The sequence below is a fragment of the Coenobita brevimanus genome, chromosome 97 (genome assembly GCF_032717465.1).
Source record: "Coenobita brevimanus isolate Jiangsu-jjx chromosome 97, ASM3271746v2, whole genome shotgun sequence".
Taxonomy (NCBI): Eukaryota; Metazoa; Arthropoda; class Malacostraca; order Decapoda; family Coenobitidae; genus Coenobita; species Coenobita brevimanus.
Window position 1 is genome coordinate 12607827 of NC_137050.1, and position 19204 is coordinate 12627030.

Sequence of the window (19204 nt, forward strand, 5' to 3'; positions counted from 1 at the left end):
CAGTAGTGTACAATCACCGACCAAGGAAAGTTGTGAAGTGAAGCGACGGAATGACATTACTACTAACAATACCATCATCTGCATCTTCTTTCTCTTTAAATGCCTGTCACGTACCCTGTTATTTCCTTTCATTATTACTTCCGCAAAGGAATTTATGTTTTCACCCCTGTCCGTTTGTTGGTTGGTTGGTTGGTTGGCTGGTTGGTTTGTGAGAAAGATTATCAAAAACTACTGAACGGATTTCCACGAAACTTGCTAGAAGAATGGGACTTGGCCTAGAATAGACTCCATTAAATTTTGGTGCAGATCCATATAAAGGTGCGGATCCAGTTTTTTTTTTTTTTTTTACTTTCTTTAACATTACGAGATAGGGCAGTCTTCGACATTTTCGTGAATTTTTCAGTGAATATTGCTTGGATCTTGATTGAAAAAAAAAAATCAGGCATATTTAGGATGTTGGTATCTACAGATGAGCACAGTTTGGCGCGGATCCATATAAAATTCCTGATCTAGCTGATTTACAGTAAATATGGTTTTATGGGGTGGTAGTCTTTTTCCACATTGGATCAGACTTGACTGAATTAAAAAGAACTGCATGTTGGGCCTTGGCGGAGGTATGCGCTCTACTGAGTGCCATTCTTATTTTCCTTGCTTTCACTGAGAAATATTCTCTATGCAGATCAATACAAAGACACACTGTCTATATTATTCGACCCAGACTGTTTTCTTCAGGCTGGGTGTCCCTTTGCAGTGAAGGGGTTAAGGGAGAGATAAGGTGTGACTTGCATTCATTTCCAGCCACAGAGGAAGGAAGAAAGAGGAAAGAGTGAAGTTGGCATGAGGGTACGGCAGGGCAGGAAAGGGTAGGAGTAGGAAGCGGTGGGCAAGGCAGGGGTGGGCAAGGCTGGGGTGGGTAAGACTGGGGTAGGCAAGGCTGGGGTGGGTAAAACTGGGGTGGGGAAGACTAGGGTAGGCAAGACTGGGGTGGGCAAGGCTGGGGTGGGCAAGACTGGGGTGGGCAAGGCTGGGGTGAGCAAAGCTGGGGTGGGGAATACTGGGGTGGGCAAGAATGGGGTGGGGAAGGTTGGGATGGGCTAGGCTGGGGTGGGTAGAGTAGCGGTTGTGGTTGCCCTGGAAAGCTGGTAAGTAGGAGCCAAACCAGTCTGGTGTGGTCAGCTATTTTTTTTTTCTTTTAGTGTGTGTGTGGAGGGGGGGGGGGTCGATTTCCCACTCTTTATTCCACTTTCGCTCCACGATTGTACTTGGTGGCTTTTTACCTTGCCCACTTTCACTGAATTTCTTTCTGGTATATCACGGATATGTGATGAGAGCGCGTACACACACACACACACACACACACACACACACACACACACACACACACACACACACACACGATGCAAATTATATTCATACATATATACATACATACATACATACAGAGAGAGAGAGAGAGAGAGAGAGAGAGAGAGAGAGAGAGATTGTGTTTCCATGATACTGAGTCCTAGAAGAATTAAAAAAAAGACAATGAAAAAAAAATGTTACCATAAACAATACTGATACGATGATGATGATGATGATGACGATGATGATGATGATGATGATGATGGTTACTTAATTCTTCCCTGCCACAAAAATGAGACGAAAATAAAATGATGCACAAGTTGAAAATCCCTTTCTCCCTCCCTCATTACGTGCATACCTCTCCCTCCCTCATCGTGCATACCCCTCCCTTGCCACCTTACTCTCTCCCCCCTCCCCCCCTACCTCTCTGGCGGACCTCAGGGTATCTGCTCACAATACCCACTCACTCTCTCACTGTCTCCCTCCACCACTTTCTCTCGTTAGCTCTTACTTTCTCTAGTATCTGCTCTCGTTAGCTCTTACTTTCTCTGTTATCTGTTCTCGTTAGCTCTTACTTTCTCTGTTATCTGTTCTCGTTAGCTCTTACTTTATTATCTGTTCTCGTTAGCTCTTACTTTATTATCTGTTCTCGTTAGCTCTTACTTTATTATCTGTTCTCGTTAGCTCTTACTTTATTATCTGTTCTCGTTAGCTCTTACTTTCTCTGTTATCTGTTCTCGTTAGCTCTTACTTTATTAACTGTTCTCGTTAACTCTTACTTTCTCTGTTATCTGTTCTCGTTAGCTCTTACTTTCTCTGTTATCTGTTCTCGTTAGCCCTTACTTTATTATCTGTTCTCGTTAGCTCTTACTTTCTCTGTTATCTGTTCTCGTTAGCCCTTACTTTATTATCTGTTCTCGCTAGCCCTTACTTTATTAACTGTTCTCGTTAGCTCTTACTTTCTCTACTATCTGTTTCTAATCAGTCAGGAAATTTCATAAAATTATTATTTCTCAATTACCGTACACTGTATATGTTTTTCCTCAACATTAATTCCCCCTCCCCTCTCTCTCTCTCTCTCTCTCTCACACACACACACACACACACACACACCTAGCATAACCACGATCATTATGTCTCACTTTTAACCCTTTTGAGAAACTCCAGATGTCTGCAAGAGCGTGAGGTTTTGGGTCATCTGCAATTAAAGACTTTTCTAAACGTCACCTCACAGTCCACTCTCTCTCTCTCTCTCTCTCTCTCTCTCTCTCTCTCTCTCTCTCTCTCTCTCTCTCAGCTCACCTGTTGACTTTCTCTTCACGACCAAAACTTTTTCAGTCTCTCTTGTTCGCAAATCCAAGCTTTTTCTCCCCCAAGCCTTTGCTGTTGAATCGTTTCCAGTCATGTTTCCATTGGCAACCTCTTATATTTTCTTCTGTTTTCACTGCCAAGCTGTTTCAATATATTTTATCTTTCGTGTATACATTTTCAACTTTTTACAAATTCATTTCACAAAACATACCGCCATATCACCTACCAGCCCTCACAAAAAAGATAAAGTAAGGGTTCGTTGCCTGCACCACTCTCCCCGCTCCCCGACCCCCGAGAATATGTTGGAGTACGAGTATCAAAAGGGAGAGTGTCAGGACTTTTGCTTTTAAGTAAATCACACACACACACACACACACACACAAAGACTAATAGCCCATAAACCTTGTCCTTTCCCTAGAGCTGTATAAATGAAAGCCAGAACCCTAATCCGTGTGCTTGGAGATGCCTGGACACACTAATTTGGTGTGCATTCTTAGAGAATATGAATTTTCAAAAATGTTTTATACAGGCAACATTTTTTATGCCATTTGATTGATTGCAATTGAGTGTGTGTGGGGGGGGGGGTTAAATATAGGTGCGAGTTGACCTGCACAGACAACCTAGCGAAAATAGGGACCGGCTTGAAACAGGTTGCAGACCACTGATTTTAACATTGCCTCTGGGTACCAACTTGGCTCAAGCTCCATTTCTCTCTTTACCACGCCATTTCTAACACCATTGTTAACCTTACGAAGTGCCTCTTTCTGTTAGTAAAAAGATATTTATGTTTGTAATAGACGCAGTAACTGTATGGTCTTTGCAGGTGTCAAAGTTAAACACATTAATCTCACTTGCTACTGCCATCTCAAACATTTCTTGTCAGTTATGGTTTGTGCCAATCCGTCGTGTTACCAAACACAAATATTACTGAGGAAATTTTGGTGATGAATTAGGATCTTGGCATGAGCATGTGTTTACCGGAAATTAATTAGATTACACTAATATATGAATTCTTTCACATTAAGGAATATTTCATATTACAGTATAAACTATTTGTGTACAATTTTTTTTAGGCAAGGAAGAACGAACCAAGGGCCAGAAGTCAGCAAAGATTCTTCCCTCCAAAGAAAACAACAAAAATAAGATAACAGAGCCAAATACAGGATCCGTTCATTTCGAGATGCCTGGACACACTGCGTTTGAAAGACTGGAAGTCATAGGAAGAGGGAACTAGACATAGGAAGACAGTTCCAGAGTTGACCTGCTGCATACATGGAAGACTGGGAGAAACGGTTAAGTCTTGCAGTAGAGAATTGGACAGAAAAGGGATGGAAGTTTGTTGCTAAGCGAGTGCTTCACGCCCGCCGTAGTGGTGAAGGGATGCAAACAGACAGTTCTGAGAGGCAGTGGCCATTGAAGTTGCAACAGAAAAGAGATAAAGATGTAACAATGCGGCGAAGAAACAGAGGTTGTTACGGGTATTTCGTTTCCAAGTGCAAGGTGTTGTGGCTTTCATGCAGTTTAAGCTGTCTAAGTTGTCTGTGAGTTTTTTCTTTCCACTGACAGGAAACAACTTCCTTTCAAGTCGACCTCTTCTGCATGGTGTATTCCCTGTGTGTTGCAAAACGTGGGAACGACAAACAGGGAACTTATGTCTTGCACAATCACGTACATAAATGCGGGTCCTCGTCATTACGATAAGTACGGGAGTGTGAGCAGCGACCATGAAATCCAGTAACGTGATCTTCGGAGCCATGCAAAATTTTCACTGTATTATGTACTGTAGTTTCTTAACTGTATGGCTAGAAAGTGGAACGATACATATTCCGCGGCTGTACCCTCTCCCACTGAGAAATTCCTGTGGCCTCTCCATGTTTGGGTATGAAGGGTGGAACAGTGCTGGAGGTGTAGCGTGATGGGCGGGGACTGGGATGGAGGGAGGCAGTGGGGGGAAGGTGCGGCGTGATAGGGGAGAGCAGAGGGGGGAGAAGGAAGTGGTTGGGAGCTTCCATTATCCGGCAACAGCCCGGATATGAGATCCTGGTCATCTGGCAGTAGATAGACAGATTGATAGATACTGTAGATTGAAGGATAGCTAGAGCCTTTTATCCCTTGAGTACCAGGGGTCTCTCCAAAACGTTTTTAAAAATCTAGTGGTAGCAAAATTATAATCATCCAGTGGCAGCAAGAACAAAATATTATTATCGGGTTGTAGAAAGCATCACAGTATTGGGTGGTAGCAAAAATACAATCAGGTGACGGAAATTTGAGTGTAATCCTCGGTCAGTTTTCTGGTGGTAACGAGGAGAAAAAAATGCCAGATGGTAGAAAGAACGAAAAAATTACAGAACATAATAAAGTGGTTAACAGAGTTTTTCTAGTTCTTTTAACATCAGTTTCTGTATACCAGAACCCTTTCGGTACGATGATGTCTAGTATAGTAATGCATATTCTTGCTACTGGAAATTTTATTGAGCTTACGAGAGACCTTTCGAACTGGAAGGGTTAGATACAGCCCTCATTAAACTCTTCACTGCCAGACCTCTCTCCTTCAAAGCTTACTAAAACCGTCAGGAGGTAACAAGAATAAAGTAAATAAAGACATCCTCGTGCTGAAGGGAATAATTAAGCTACAAGGGAATAATTAATCTACAACTGCACCATCCATGAAGTGCATCTCTCTCAGTCCCATGTCATTCCTTTAATTAAGCTGTGCTCTATCGTTTTCCCGCTTTCTCTCTCTCCCTTTCTCTCTCTCTCTCTCTCTGTCACAAGCGAGTCGTTGTGCCTTTCCTTAATTACATGCCGCGCTCCACGTGTCAGCTTTCACCTGAGAAAGGGAAAGGCATGGTGGTGTTCCATTATTTTGAGAGAGAGAGAGAGAGAGAGAGAGAGACAGAGAGACAGACAGACAGACAGACAGACACAGAGACAGAGAGAAAGAGTACTTTGCGGAAACGACTGATTGGACGTATTAAGAAATAATTATATGTGAATGATATGGAGCATGGAAGTCTACTTGGTTAACAGGGTAAGAAAAATGTCCTTACACATGTTTTGTCCGCGGGGAGAAAAGGAATATGACTATGGTGGAAGTGAATAAGGCATAGGTTTATGCGACAATGCGAGTTCCAAGATGGGAGACGCACGAAGACCAGGAAGATGATTTGATATAGTTCGTGCATCTGTAAGAAAGCTAGATGTAGAAGGTGAGGAATCAACAAAAACTACAAAAAACAATGACGAGGTGAAATAGCTATGTACCAAGATGCACATGGCAAGGACTACAAAAGTTTTCTTTAATTTAGCAGTCTATGGGATGGCGTCTGTCTCACACTTGGTACGGATGGCTTCTGTCTACAGGGGACTAGGGTGGGACCGAGAATTTCCAAGGTTTGAGTGAGACAATGGATGTTTCACTCGGCACTTTTAGATGGCTCTCCTGCTTTTGTTTTTTGCTGTTTGTTTCAGGACCATACACTTGTGACGGTGGGAAAATAGGTAAGGATGATGAGCGAGTAACTCTGTATCTAAACTCTTCTTTGTTCTAATGGTAACCATAACGAATATTTTTTCCAGTGACAAGTAATACAGATAGACAAGTAATATTCTCTGGACATGTGGAGAGAATGGACAATGAAAGACTGACTAAGACGGTGTATGTAAGTGAAGTGGAGGGAGGGAGAGGGAGGGCCGAGGGGAAGACCGAGGATGAGCTGGAGGGATGGAGATGAGAGGTATATGAGGGAGGGGGGAGTGAATTGGGGGGAGGGCAGTCAAATGGTGGGTGACAGAGCGACTTGGAGGCGTTTTGTCTGCCGCCAATCTTTGCGGGATTAGAGCGTCGGGCTATAGACAGATAGACAAGTAATACAGTATTATGTTGAATTACTCGTATAATACTCTGCTTACATTAATTAGTGGAGTGTCATAATAAAGTAGTTTAAATGTACTATTTATTTCCCAGATGGCAGCAGCTGCGTCTAGTTATCCCAATACCTGCCGAGGTGCATCATGTCGCGGTAGAAAAGGAGACAGCAGCGCGGCAGCCAGGCGACCAGCGGGAAAGAGACCAGCCGGGAATAGACCCAACCCATTACCAGCCTCCAACCCAGCAACAAGCAAACTCAGCGCGCAGTCAGCCAGGACACCAACCCCTCCAGCAGAGAACCCAGGCCCTGCACCAGCCAGGACAGTGCCATCAAGCAACAGTAGACTCAGATCCCAGGTGCTGTATTATTCCCACCTACTTACCCATTTACCTACACGTTTACCTGAACTCATTTATGTTCCCACATACCATTTACTCAACGTACCTGTTTACCCATTTACTTATCCCTTTGACCAAGTATACCCATTTGCCCATATATTTACCTCAAAACTGTTTTGGGCATCACCTCTTCAGTCCGATGGTATATTCTTTATTGCATTGTGGCTGCCCCCATGTAGTTATTATTCAGTTCAGGAGAAAGTCTGTGAAACAGGTAATGGAAGCTGCAACTAACTCCTCCAGCTGCAAAAGTCCCTCGCAAGCTCATTAAAATAGTTTGTATGTGGCAATAATAAAATGAAAAAATACGCCGTTGAACTGGAGGGTTAAGCAATGTGTAAGGCTGATTGGTTACTTTTTTATCGTCACTCATAAAGCTACCAATACAGTTAACCCTAGTAAATATTAATGCCAAAAATGATGGAAAGAACACGATTTGTGATGAAAATAAACTACAGTAGTATTTTTTTTTAATGTGTCCGACGCTGGGCATAGACTTAACATGGAGATTTTTTCTTGCAAATTGATTAACCTCTTCTGTCCGACGACGGATGATGCTCGTTTGTTTTTGCTACTACCGGATAATTGTATTAAGCTGTGCAGAGACACTTCCAATTGGAGGAGTAAGATAAAGCTTTCACTAACTCCTTCACTAATCAAGGTCTGTCCTTGGTTGAATAAAGTCATCTTGTAGTAGCAAGAACAATAATACAGGATATGTCGTCAGACTGAAAGGATTAAATTTAAAAAAATCTGATAAATGTAAATTGCAGAGAAGACTTGCACCTGTTCATCCTGCACACCATTAAGATATTTGACCAGCAGGAGCTCCCAGACGTCCAGGAACCAAACCAGAGTGAATATCAATGGAAAAAAAAAATCAAAAGCATTTCTAACAAAAGCAATATGGGAACTACTTTATTATTCTGCACTCTGGTTAAGGTGAAAAAACTATCTATCTATCTATCTATAGCCCGACGCCCTAATCCCGCAAAGGGTGGCCGCAGACAAAACGCCTCCAAGTCACTCTGTCACCCACCATTTGACTCCCCTCCTCCAACTCACCCCCTCCCTCATATACCTCTCAACTCCATCCCTCCACCTCATCCTCGGTCTACCCCTCCCTCTCCCTCCCTCCACCTCACCCACATACACCCTCTTAGTCAGTCTTTCACTCTCCATCCTCTCCACATGTCCAAACCACCTCAGTGTATTTCTCCTAATCTTTTCAACCACATCCACATCTACCCCACAACGTTCCTTCACTTCTTCATTCGTCAACCTGTCCCTCCATGTCACTCCACATGCTCCTCTCAAGTAACTCATTTCCACTGCTCTCACTCTTGACTTGTTCCCCTCTTGCAAGGTCCACACCTCGCTTCCATACGTCAGGGTAGGGATCACAATACCATCATGCAGAGACTTCTTAACTTCCATACTCACTTCCCTATTTCTCATCACTGCTTTCAGCATGCCTACAACCTTCCTTCCCTGCTGTACCCTTTCACGCACTTCATCCCCCAAAGTTCCATCCTTACTCATCACACTACCCAAGTACTTGAATGCACTCACATTCTCCATATCCTCACCATCCAACCTCACTGCACACTCTGTGACTTCATTCCTCTCAAACACCATAACTTTACTTTTGTTTACATTAACTTTCAGCTTCCTCCTCCTACACACTGTCCCAAATTCATTCACCAAACCTTGCAACTCCCATTCATCTTCACTCAACAATACTGTATCATCAGCAAACAGCAACACCGGAAACTAAATCAAGAAAAAAAAATATTTCTGACAAAGGGTAACTGCTACAGAGTGTTTATCCTGAAAACTGGTCAGGTTCTCCTCATCACCGTCATCCAATCCCTAGCAGGCAGCCAGAAGACCACCTCGCCCCTCCCCCACATCATCCACCACCACCGCCACCACTACGGACAGCGAGGAGGGCGTGACGGAGGCAGTGACGGAGGAGATACGGGAGGTGGGGGTGAACGGGTGGCTTGCTGCACCCACGGAAGCCCCAGCCACCCCCCTTGAGGCACGCACCCAACCCACACCCAAGCCAGGTACGGATGAACACAAGCTCATAGTCTAGGTGACACAGGAGGCTTTGTAGTTCCTCTCCCTTGGCGATTTATTTTCTACATTACGCCTTATTATTATTTTTCATGTATCGACATACTTCGCATTAGTAACACACAAGAGGATATTGACTTGTAATGTGCAGACCAAATCGCTACACAACAGGTGCTGAGGTAGCTCCAAAACCACTTGGATTACGACCCTTAGAACTGAAATAGGGAACCTTGGTTGTACATATGTCTAGGGACATCAAGGAAAAAAAAAAAAATCCTGCCTGCCTCAATAGCCCTCGTGTAGTCGATACGTGTTAATCCTGTCTTCTTCACTGCTGCCAAATCCAAGTTCACAAATATTGCTAACGTTCCTCTAATAAATAAATACATAAACAAATAAATAAAGTTAGAAAAGGCACTGAAATTTCGACTCTCGCTAAAACTTTGCAACACTCTGTAGACTATTGCTTAATCCACAAAACAATATATAGAACATCGCTGAAACTTTGTAACAGTATCAGGAACATGGGTAAATATTTGTAATAATATCTAGAATATCGCTAAAAAAAAAAAAATCCAACACAGTATCTGGAATATCGCTAACTCTTTGTAACAATGTCTTTAATATGGCTGTATTTCTTACAATCAGAGGTATTAAAAACTGCCAATTCAAGTGAACTAATCTAGTATGAAAGACGCTTAATTGGCAACTCTGAAACCAGGTACCTTCACACTTCTTCACGTGGTGAAAAAACTGAAGAAAAAAAAAATTTTCACACAATAAAGCGAAGTATGTCAATCTCTCTCTCTCTCTCTCTCTCTCTCTCTCTCTCTCTCTCTCTCTCTCTCTCTCTTTCAAATCATGCACAAGTTCATGATTTACAACTGGCGGTGTTTTCGAATTTAAGTGTACATCCACTGAATTCGTTAATCCTTTTCTGTTAGGCTTTCCCTCGACTGAACAAAACTGTCTCGTGTTACTTCAAAATTCCTAGGAGTTCCAGTGATTTAGAATGTGTTACTCAAGCTAATTTTCAAAGCTTGTGACTGCTGGGAGATTTTTTATTTTCACTAAATATTCTGAGGCCGTATTTGCAGACTGTCTTAAGCTAAGTTGGGTTTAAAACTGTTTGTGTATACGTTTGTCTTCACTCATACGGACACCAAACGCTGCACGATAAAATTAGAGTGAACAAGAAGAGAAGAATGGTTGCAAGAGGATGGAAAAAAGGTACAGTACTAGAATGGCACTCAGGAGAGCGCATACCTCCGTCAAGGCCCAACATGCAGCTCCTTTTAATTCAATCAAGTCTAATCCAGTATGGAAAAAGACTACCCCCTTATAAAAGCATATTTAAATCAGCTAGATCCGGAATTTTATATGGATCCGCGCCAAACTGCACACATTCGTAGATACCAACATACTAAATATGCCTGATTTTTTTTTTTATTAAGATCCATGCAATAGTCACTGAAAAACTTACGAAAATGTCGAAAAACACCCTATCTCGCAATGTTAAAGAAAGTGAAAAAAAAAAAAAAAAATCCTGGATCCGCACATTTATACGAATCCGCACCAAAATTCAGTGGAGTCTATTCTGGGCCAAGGCACATTCTTCCACCAAGTTTCGTGGAAATCCGTCCAGTAGTTTTTGTGTAATCTTGCTCACAAACCAACCAACCAACCAACCAACAAACAAACAAACGGACAGGGGTGAAAACATTACCTTGGCGGAGGTAATAAAGTGAACAGGCGCGAAAAAAAAAAAAATTCTGATAATCGTTAACTGTTAGGAAGTCTTACTTATCATAATAATAAATAAATACATAAAATGGTTAGGATCATGTTTCCCTAATAAATACGTCCTCTTAAGTTAGATTTAATAAATATATCCAACCGCACTAGTCATAGAGAAAGTTTCAGCCGGAAGACATAACTTAACCCTGCTATCTGGCCACTCGTTCTTCCTTATTCCCTTAAGCTACCACTAAAATCTCCAGACAAACGGGTCCCTCAACACATTCCATTAAACCGGTCCACTTAATCACCCACTTCGCCTCTTAGCCCCAAGACAGAGTCAACTAGCCACTCTCACCCAACCATCCGACTTTAAAATTCATTCACTTAACTATTCACTACTCACATCTTCCTGTTCACCCAGCCTCCCAGACTACATTCATATATCAATACAGTACTTATTCGTTCTCTATCTGTCCAGTTCTTCATCAATCCAGCTTTAACTCCTCCTCCATCCAGCCAACCCTGTCCATCCCCCTCTTCATCCAGTCACCCAACATTCGTTATCTGTTAGTTGTCGGGGTTCCACATTGCCATCAGTTAGCGGCAACATACGTATCCCCACAATAATAATAATAATAAGTATGGGTATAATTCATCCAACGAAAGTACTACTCCCTTGAAACATATCAGAAGTTTACAGCGTTTCTCCCAATCTTTTTGTAAGTACAAGTTTTGCAGGATCTCAGACTTTGATTTTCAACTTTTGCATTCGGAACATCTTAGTTTATGTACCGCATCTTGCCACCTTGTTTGAAGTTAAAGGAGGAACTCGAGAAATTATGGACTAGGTGTCCTAAGGAGAGAGGTTGGGTCTTGTAGTGGACTCTGCGAAGACAATTTTTATGAAGCTTTCATTGTAAATGTAGGCGTTTTCAGTTCACTGATACTGTAGCCATCGTATACTACGATCATAGCTACTTAGTCTGTACCCTACCTACCCGTCCAGTGAGTCAGCCCTACATTCGTCAGTCAAATTCATCCATTTTTTTTAGTTTATTCATCCATACAGCTTTCAATCCATCCATCCAACACTGTTCATCCATCATTTCCTCTAACACTTTTCATTTATCCATCCATCTAACATTCCTCATGCATCCTACCATTATTTTTTGTCCATTCATCCATCACTCTTCATTCCTCTACCCTCCACTCCCCTCTCAGCCCCTCCCTTCTCACCAACTCGCCTGTTCCTTCCCGTAGCTAAGCCTGGACGGTGTGAGTCTCCTAAGGGGTTCGGTATCAAGTGCATGAGCCGCCTGGACCAGTGTACCTATGACAGCGAGTGTCCCGGCGCCACCAAATGCTGTATGGTGGGAGAGTGTGGCTACCTCTGCGTCAAGCCCAAGCGTAAGTATGGCAGATAGACAGATAGATGGACAAATAGACAGACAAAGTGACGGACAAGCAGACAGATAAGATACGGTCTGACATACACTGGGCCGTATTCTCCATGCGTGGGTGAATTCATTGTATCTCCTCTTTATCAGTTTATAATATGTGAATATGGTACGCCATTCTCATCTATCGCATATAAACAGTGCAAATTACATCTATATCAGAAAGTCATAAATCACATGCAAGAGAACAGCAATATGTAGTATGAATAATCGTTAAAGGAGAGGTACTGGAAGGTCTCGTAAGTTGACGAGAATGCTAGAGTCGTACCCTGTATAAGTCGATATGTGAAGCATGAAAGAGTGATAATGCAGGGAAGCATGTACTTAGGAGAATAAGTTTAAATTTAGAATTATTGGTGGTCAATGCACATGTAGAGGCAGCCAGGCAAAAATGAAGAAGGAAACGCTGGAAAATTACACAGGACAGTTGAAGTGGGTGTTAATATCATCAGTTTAAGATGAGAAAGAAATTGGAGATATGGCCAAGAAGGCGGAAAATGAACCCCACCCTGGGAGGGCTGCAGCCTCCCGACATACCACAGCGCATGTGTGGAAGCCTGCCTAACTGGAGAGCACACAGATCAAATAGGGGACTTGACCCCCTAAAGACCCTTTCAATGTTTACAAAATTTCACCTCACACTGTGCGCTTTAGGTCACTAATGAAAACTGAGGTCGAAGTTCAAATTTTTCGCTCAGAAAACTTTTTGCGTAAGCTTTTTTAAGGGTCGGTTGGCTACGGAAATGGTTTTTCCCTGAGAGTACCAAGATCAAAGGGCCAGTAGTCATTGACAAAATATAGCAAAATGCAAGTGACTTTTTTCTTTTTTTAATCTTATTTAGGTTCTCTATTTACCATTCAGTATAAGCCCCAACACTCTGGGGAACACTGTCTCTGAAGGCCAAGCAGGAAGGGGTGCATGAGATAAAAAAAATCGGTATCTTAGAGCATAGAAGGTTTTGAATTAATTATCATTGCAAGCACAGTAATGAACAATGACATACAATGATACATACAAGGTACAAAGTTGTTACAGTAATTATCATTACAAGTTTTCAGATAAGTAAAGTGGTGCATAGATACACACGTATGTACATACGTATGCAGAGAGAGGCACATATGCACACATACATATACGTATATATCTACACATATATGTATATATTCACGGACATGTAGCCATAGACATAATGCATGTAGTCTGTATTAAATACTGTAGTTTGCCAAACTAGCGAGAAGACAACATTTTCTTTGACATTAAAACTACAACAGCAGGCTGTATATTAGGCGTAACTATACTACTGGTTCTGGATACGTAAGATGGTGCCAGGCGCGAAAGGATTGATCTTGCTGGTGAGTCTCTTGAGTGTGTAGAGAAATTTTGTAATTTGTGGGACATGTTATGTGCTGGAGTTGGGACTGGAGCTGGCTCAATGACTAGAGTAAGGATATGGCTGGAAGAAGTTCAGGGAGCTGTTGCCTTTCCTGACTGAGAGGGCTCTCCCTCCGTGCTAAGGGATCCTTGTACGCGGCATGTGTTAGAAGTGTAATGCTATATGGCAGTGAGATCTGGGCAGTAAAGGAAGATAATATTCGTAGGCTCAAACGTACAGAAACGACAATGATTAGATGTATGCGTTGTGCGTCCTTGAATGCGAAGCCTTGCGGGGCTAGTATAACGTATTACGACTCAGGAATTGTAGGGAAGGATGGACCTGGAGTGTATTGATGTTGTGATAAGGAGGGATAGATTGAGATGGTCTGTGTATGTTGCGAGGATGGACGATGACAACTGGGTGCGGAGGGTGAGTAAGTGTGACCGTCGGGGTTAGGGATGCAAGAGGCAGACCAAAAATGACTTGGGACGAGGTCATAGAGTGTAAACTTAGGGATGAGGGACTGAATAAGGAGACTGCCAGAGATCAAGCAGTGTGGAGAGCTGCCATTAGGTGACCAAGGCCGACGCATGCAAGCATGATGGAGCTTTTATAAACAATACACTTAAGGATATCCTCCTACAAGAGGATGGTGGACTGCAGAAGAGCAATTTCAGCCTACAGTCCACTGGGTCCACATTCAGATAAGCCTGGAGTTCATGATTTTATATATATATATATATATATATATATATATATATATATATATATATATATATATATATATATATATATATGTCTAGTACTGATCACGCTCTCTAAGTCTCGTTAAAGTAATGAATGCCTACTTATATTTTTTATGATATATTTTTTGAACACCTAAGACTATGTTCTCTCTCTCTCTCTCTCTCTCTCTCTCTCTCTCTCTCTCTCTCCTTAGGCCTACCTAGTACAGTACTTGTTAGATCAGTGTTTATATAATATATTTCGTGAATGACATTATTCATACCTTCTTTTCTGTTTCTTCAAGGGTATTAGGAAGTACGTGACGCAAGTAATACTGAACTGGGCCTTCCTGGCTACTAATCCCTCCATCTACCTGCTGCCCGTGTGCCTGTCTCATCGCCTGGCTGTCCACTTTCCAGTTGTACAACATGCTGGGTGACTACGTGCTAGCCTGAAAATCTTGGCTCTCGGTCTAACTTACTACCTGTCCGTCTACCTGCCACCTTATCTACCTGTCTGCCTGTCTATCTGCTTGCCCGCTTGCCTACCTGCCTATCCTGGTTAATCCCCTTCTTTTCGTGTCATTCTACTACACAACCTCTTCACTGAATCTCCCATCCTCTCAGCTTCTCCTCTCACCATAGCCTTCTCTTCACTTCCTGTGTCAGGAATACACTCTGGCAACACTTGCGCGAGATGCTATGACAGTTTATGGCTCTGTGACTGTCATGTAACTGCTTGGTGTGTCGTGCTCGCTAAATCATTCGCGTTTATCTTTTTTTTTTTTCCCCCCTCGATGGTACTATAAAGAATACTAATATCTAACCCTGGATCTCTGCCTGCTTGCTCTGTGGTTGTTGCTGAGGTTGCCTTTCTTGGTATAGTAATGGTTAAACTTCGATCTACTGCAACTAAAAAAAAAAAAAAAATACGAACTTGTATTTTTTTCCTTTGTAATATGAGTAACCGAGCAACCTGACTGACATACGGTACTCTCCTTCGCTTGGACTTCTACTGATGTTGATATTACGTTGCATACTACTGCCAAAACAACATTACTAACTCAATCGAAAGTTACTATGGCGCTGGGAAGGCTGATAATAAAACTGATATGCACCTCTGGACCTGACACGGGATTCTTTATTTCATATTTCACAGTCACTGTTAATATTGTTCGTTACTCTGACTCCTGGATACCGACTGAACTTGTGAATACTAACAATACTCTCGTCAACCAGCCACCTCCACCGACATCAAGCAGCCAACCAAAGCCACGGGGACGAAGAGCAAGGGCACAGAGAAAACAACTGTGCGATCTATTGAAAGAGTTGACATCGTGGACGAACCAACAGCGGAGGAAACAGAGGAGGCTTCCATCCAGTCCCGCGAAGGCGTAAATGAAACAGTCAAGGAGGACAGTGAAGGAACGAGGGAAGAAGAGAGTGAAAATAAAGGAAGTAAGGGTAAAGGAGAAGGGGAAGGAGATAATGTGAGCACGAGCACCAGCAGGGGAAGAATCTCAACACCTGCCACCTCTGACGTCACCACAGAGGCAGAAGCAACACTGCAGAGTCCCGCACTGGTCTAGTACTCATATTGTCAAAGGTTCAGAGAGGGAAAGTGTATGAACAAGTAAGCCCCAAATTTTTGACGGTCATGTATAAGACAAATGCCAGCATTTGATGGTTAGTCTGCATGCCACATTAAAGAGTGTATTCTTCAGGATGTTAAAGAATATAAACACGCTTTACTTGCAGCACAGACCATACAAGTGACCAAGTGACTAGCTTGTTTACACTTTCAGGACCTCTGCTTTCAAATACAGGGCCCAGGTCACACCTTACCAAACTTGAATCTACACAGTATTATTTAACCTAAAATGGTGGCATACTGTTGATAGTTACCTCATATTACGGAATTATATAAATATAATTAAATGGATATTATCATCACTGCATTTTTAAAACAAGGCATGAACACAGGATGATCCGCAAAGAAATAATTTATGTTGGCCTCTGAATATAAACTTGAAAGTAAAACTGCATAGCCATTCATACATAACTTTTCATATACATATGTGAATGTATATATATACGCATTTGCTGTGTTTTTTTTTATAGATTTATTACCTGATCAATATCTGCTTTCATGATTTCGTCAGGGATTTACTTAGTATACACTTCGTGCACATGTTAATAGCTTACAGTCACACACTCTGTAAACAAGGACAGAAAATTCCATACTTTGGTGTTTGTGTGAATGAACTACTTGTCTGTCAGTATCTGGTCATTTACTGCTTGTGTGTCTTATACCTATTATTTATAAGTGTTGTACTTTGGTCAGGATGTAATGTGTGCGTAATATTTGACAGACAAGGGCTGGACCTTTCTCTGTGTCTTGTGCTTGGCCGAGGATGCCAAGCTGTCACGTGATTGGTTAACCACTTTAAGTAGGCGATGCGTTTCATCTGATGACTCTTGCTACTTCCAGGCGATTTTATTCATTTTAGGAAGGATCTTTTGTCGTGAAGGGATTAATTACGGTTGCTTCAACCCTCTCTAATCCAGAGGGTCTATCCTAAGGTGAATAAAAGCGTTTGTAGATAATAATAATAAACAGTACGTCATCGGACTGAAGGCGTTAATGAGACTGCTTGAAATTCCTTCATTCCGGAGACGTCTCACCTTAAGTGATAGATTCGTCTGGCGTTAGGAAGAATGAAAAAAGAAAAGACCCCGGATTGAAGCGGTTAATCTCGCACATTATTGTTTTTTTTTTTTTTTAATATAAATGTTCTAACGTGTTTACAATAAATTTCATGCTGCTCTTACATGCTTTTGCTGCCAATATTGTTCTACGTACATCCCTAATCGAATAATAATGATGAGGGTCCATTTTTTACTGAATAAATTTTATAGAGAAAATTATAATTCTAATGCAATTGTGTTTTGTGTATCCTTTTTTCGCCTCAGCTTCCCTGACATACATTAAACCTATTGTCCAGCTACAGTGAAGAGAAGCGGTGGGATTCTTAAAGGTCCGGTGGTCTGCACTGAGGCGACAGGAACGTTCACTGACTAGAGATAACAAGGCATTTTAATAAGAGTTTGTTCATATGTGTGACGAGCCAGTACAAAGCAATATATTCATTGTCCAGGGGAAAAAAAGGTCACATTTTCTTTACGTCTCTTCAGCAGTTGTGAACGAGGTGATAAGAAAAGGAATTCGGTGCTATGATTGTGATACCTAAAGGTGTGTGTGTGTGTGTGTGTGTGTGTGTGTGTGTGTGTGTGTGTGTGTGTGTGTGTGTGTGTGTGCGTGCGTGCGTGCGTGCGTGCGTGTGTGTGTGTGTGTGTGTGTGTGTGTGTGTGTGTGTGTGTGTGTGTGTGTGTGTGTGTGTGTGTGTGTGTGTGTTACAGGGAGTTCAATGCAAGAAAAGCATAACCTACCAAGATCGGAGGGAAGCTGGTGATGATCGGTGAAGGATGGACCAATAACACACCAATGACCTAATTATCCTCAAAAAAAAAAAAAAAAAACTATATTCCCCCTTGGACACATTTTCCTCCATGGACCAATTTCTCCCACGGGCCTATTTTTGCCACACGGACCTATTTTGCCCCATGGACCTGTTTTTCCCTGGACCTGTTGCACTGAAGGGACTTATTTTTCGCTTTTTTATCTGTTTTACTCAGGAACTTATTTTCCCCCAGTGCTTCCCATCGACTTATTTCACCAATGGACCTGTTTTCCCTCCGTGGACCTATTTTCATTACAAACCTACTTTCTCCCCACGAAAACACACCAAATCCTCACACAGATTTATTTTTTCACATGAACCCGTTTCGTCCATGGACCTGTTTACCCCTTGGTCAGATATCTTTACTTTGGCCCATTACCCCCAAAGATATATCCCGAAGGGCCTGTTTTCCCACATAGACAGAATTCAGTTATGGACTACTTACGCCATAGACCTACTCCACAATGAAACTAATTTGTCCCACCTGCCCGCTCACCCACCAACCAACCCACTCGTATACCTACTCACTCTCCCATGTGTGGTAAACCCGTCACCTTGCTTGTTCTCTGGAAAGTCACACATCCCTCTACCCACCCATTCAAAAAGCCCGCCCGCCCCACCCATGTGCCAACCCACCCTATCACTCCACCCTGTCAATCCACCCTTCCACTCACTAAACCCCTGTTCACAAATCCACCTACCCCACCCTGCCCTCCCATCACACTCACTTCGCCCACCACCTACCCACTCCGTACTCCTCACCTGCTTACTCATCCTGCCTACCCACCCCACCCACCCTGGCCACCCACCTCACCCATCCGCCTAACATCCTACCCACCCAGCCACCAAGCCTGGACCATCAGATGATGACTTGCAAATTCACACACACACACACACACACACACACACACACACACACACACACACACACAAAGGAAGAGCTAGTTTTACAGTACTTCAAACCACACCACCACCAAACCACTCATCACACCAGGGATTCAAGGATTCATGATAACCAGTTTCAGACTTCACTGTCTTTGTTTATAATAATCTTATCAATATCCATTTTGGTTCATTTTCCTTGTAAAGAGTATACTTTATGATTTTTTTTAAAATCAAAACAAACACTCGTCACCTATATCTAGGGGCAAGTTGGTGCAAAAATATTTAATGATTACGGAACAGAAATTATTATTTGCACTTCAAAATCTTTCAGCTCCAAAATTATCCGTGTATTTCAAATCTACTTTTTGCATCGTCTTTCACTTGAGTTTCTATTCCCAAAGCTACGAGAAAATGCCAAGGTAACAAACTTCGGGAGTGTTCACCCGGCCACACACTGCATTGGCAGACACAAGGGGTGCTGTGGTTGAACTAT

At 42.3% G+C, this 19204-nt stretch overlaps 1 protein-coding gene across 1 annotated transcript; it reads left to right on the top strand.

Annotated features, from left to right (window-relative positions):
• Positions 1-7479: 7479 nt before the first annotated feature.
• LOC145413827 (uncharacterized) lies at positions 7480-15967 on the top strand. Its single transcript, XM_080283489.1, has 4 exons — positions 7480-7485; positions 8802-8997; positions 12008-12154; positions 15545-15967. The coding sequence occupies exons 1-4, from the start codon at positions 7480-7482 to the stop codon at positions 15892-15894; spliced, it is 699 nt and encodes a 232-aa protein (XP_080139615.1). The 3' UTR covers positions 15895-15967.
• Positions 15968-19204: the final 3237 nt, after the last annotated feature.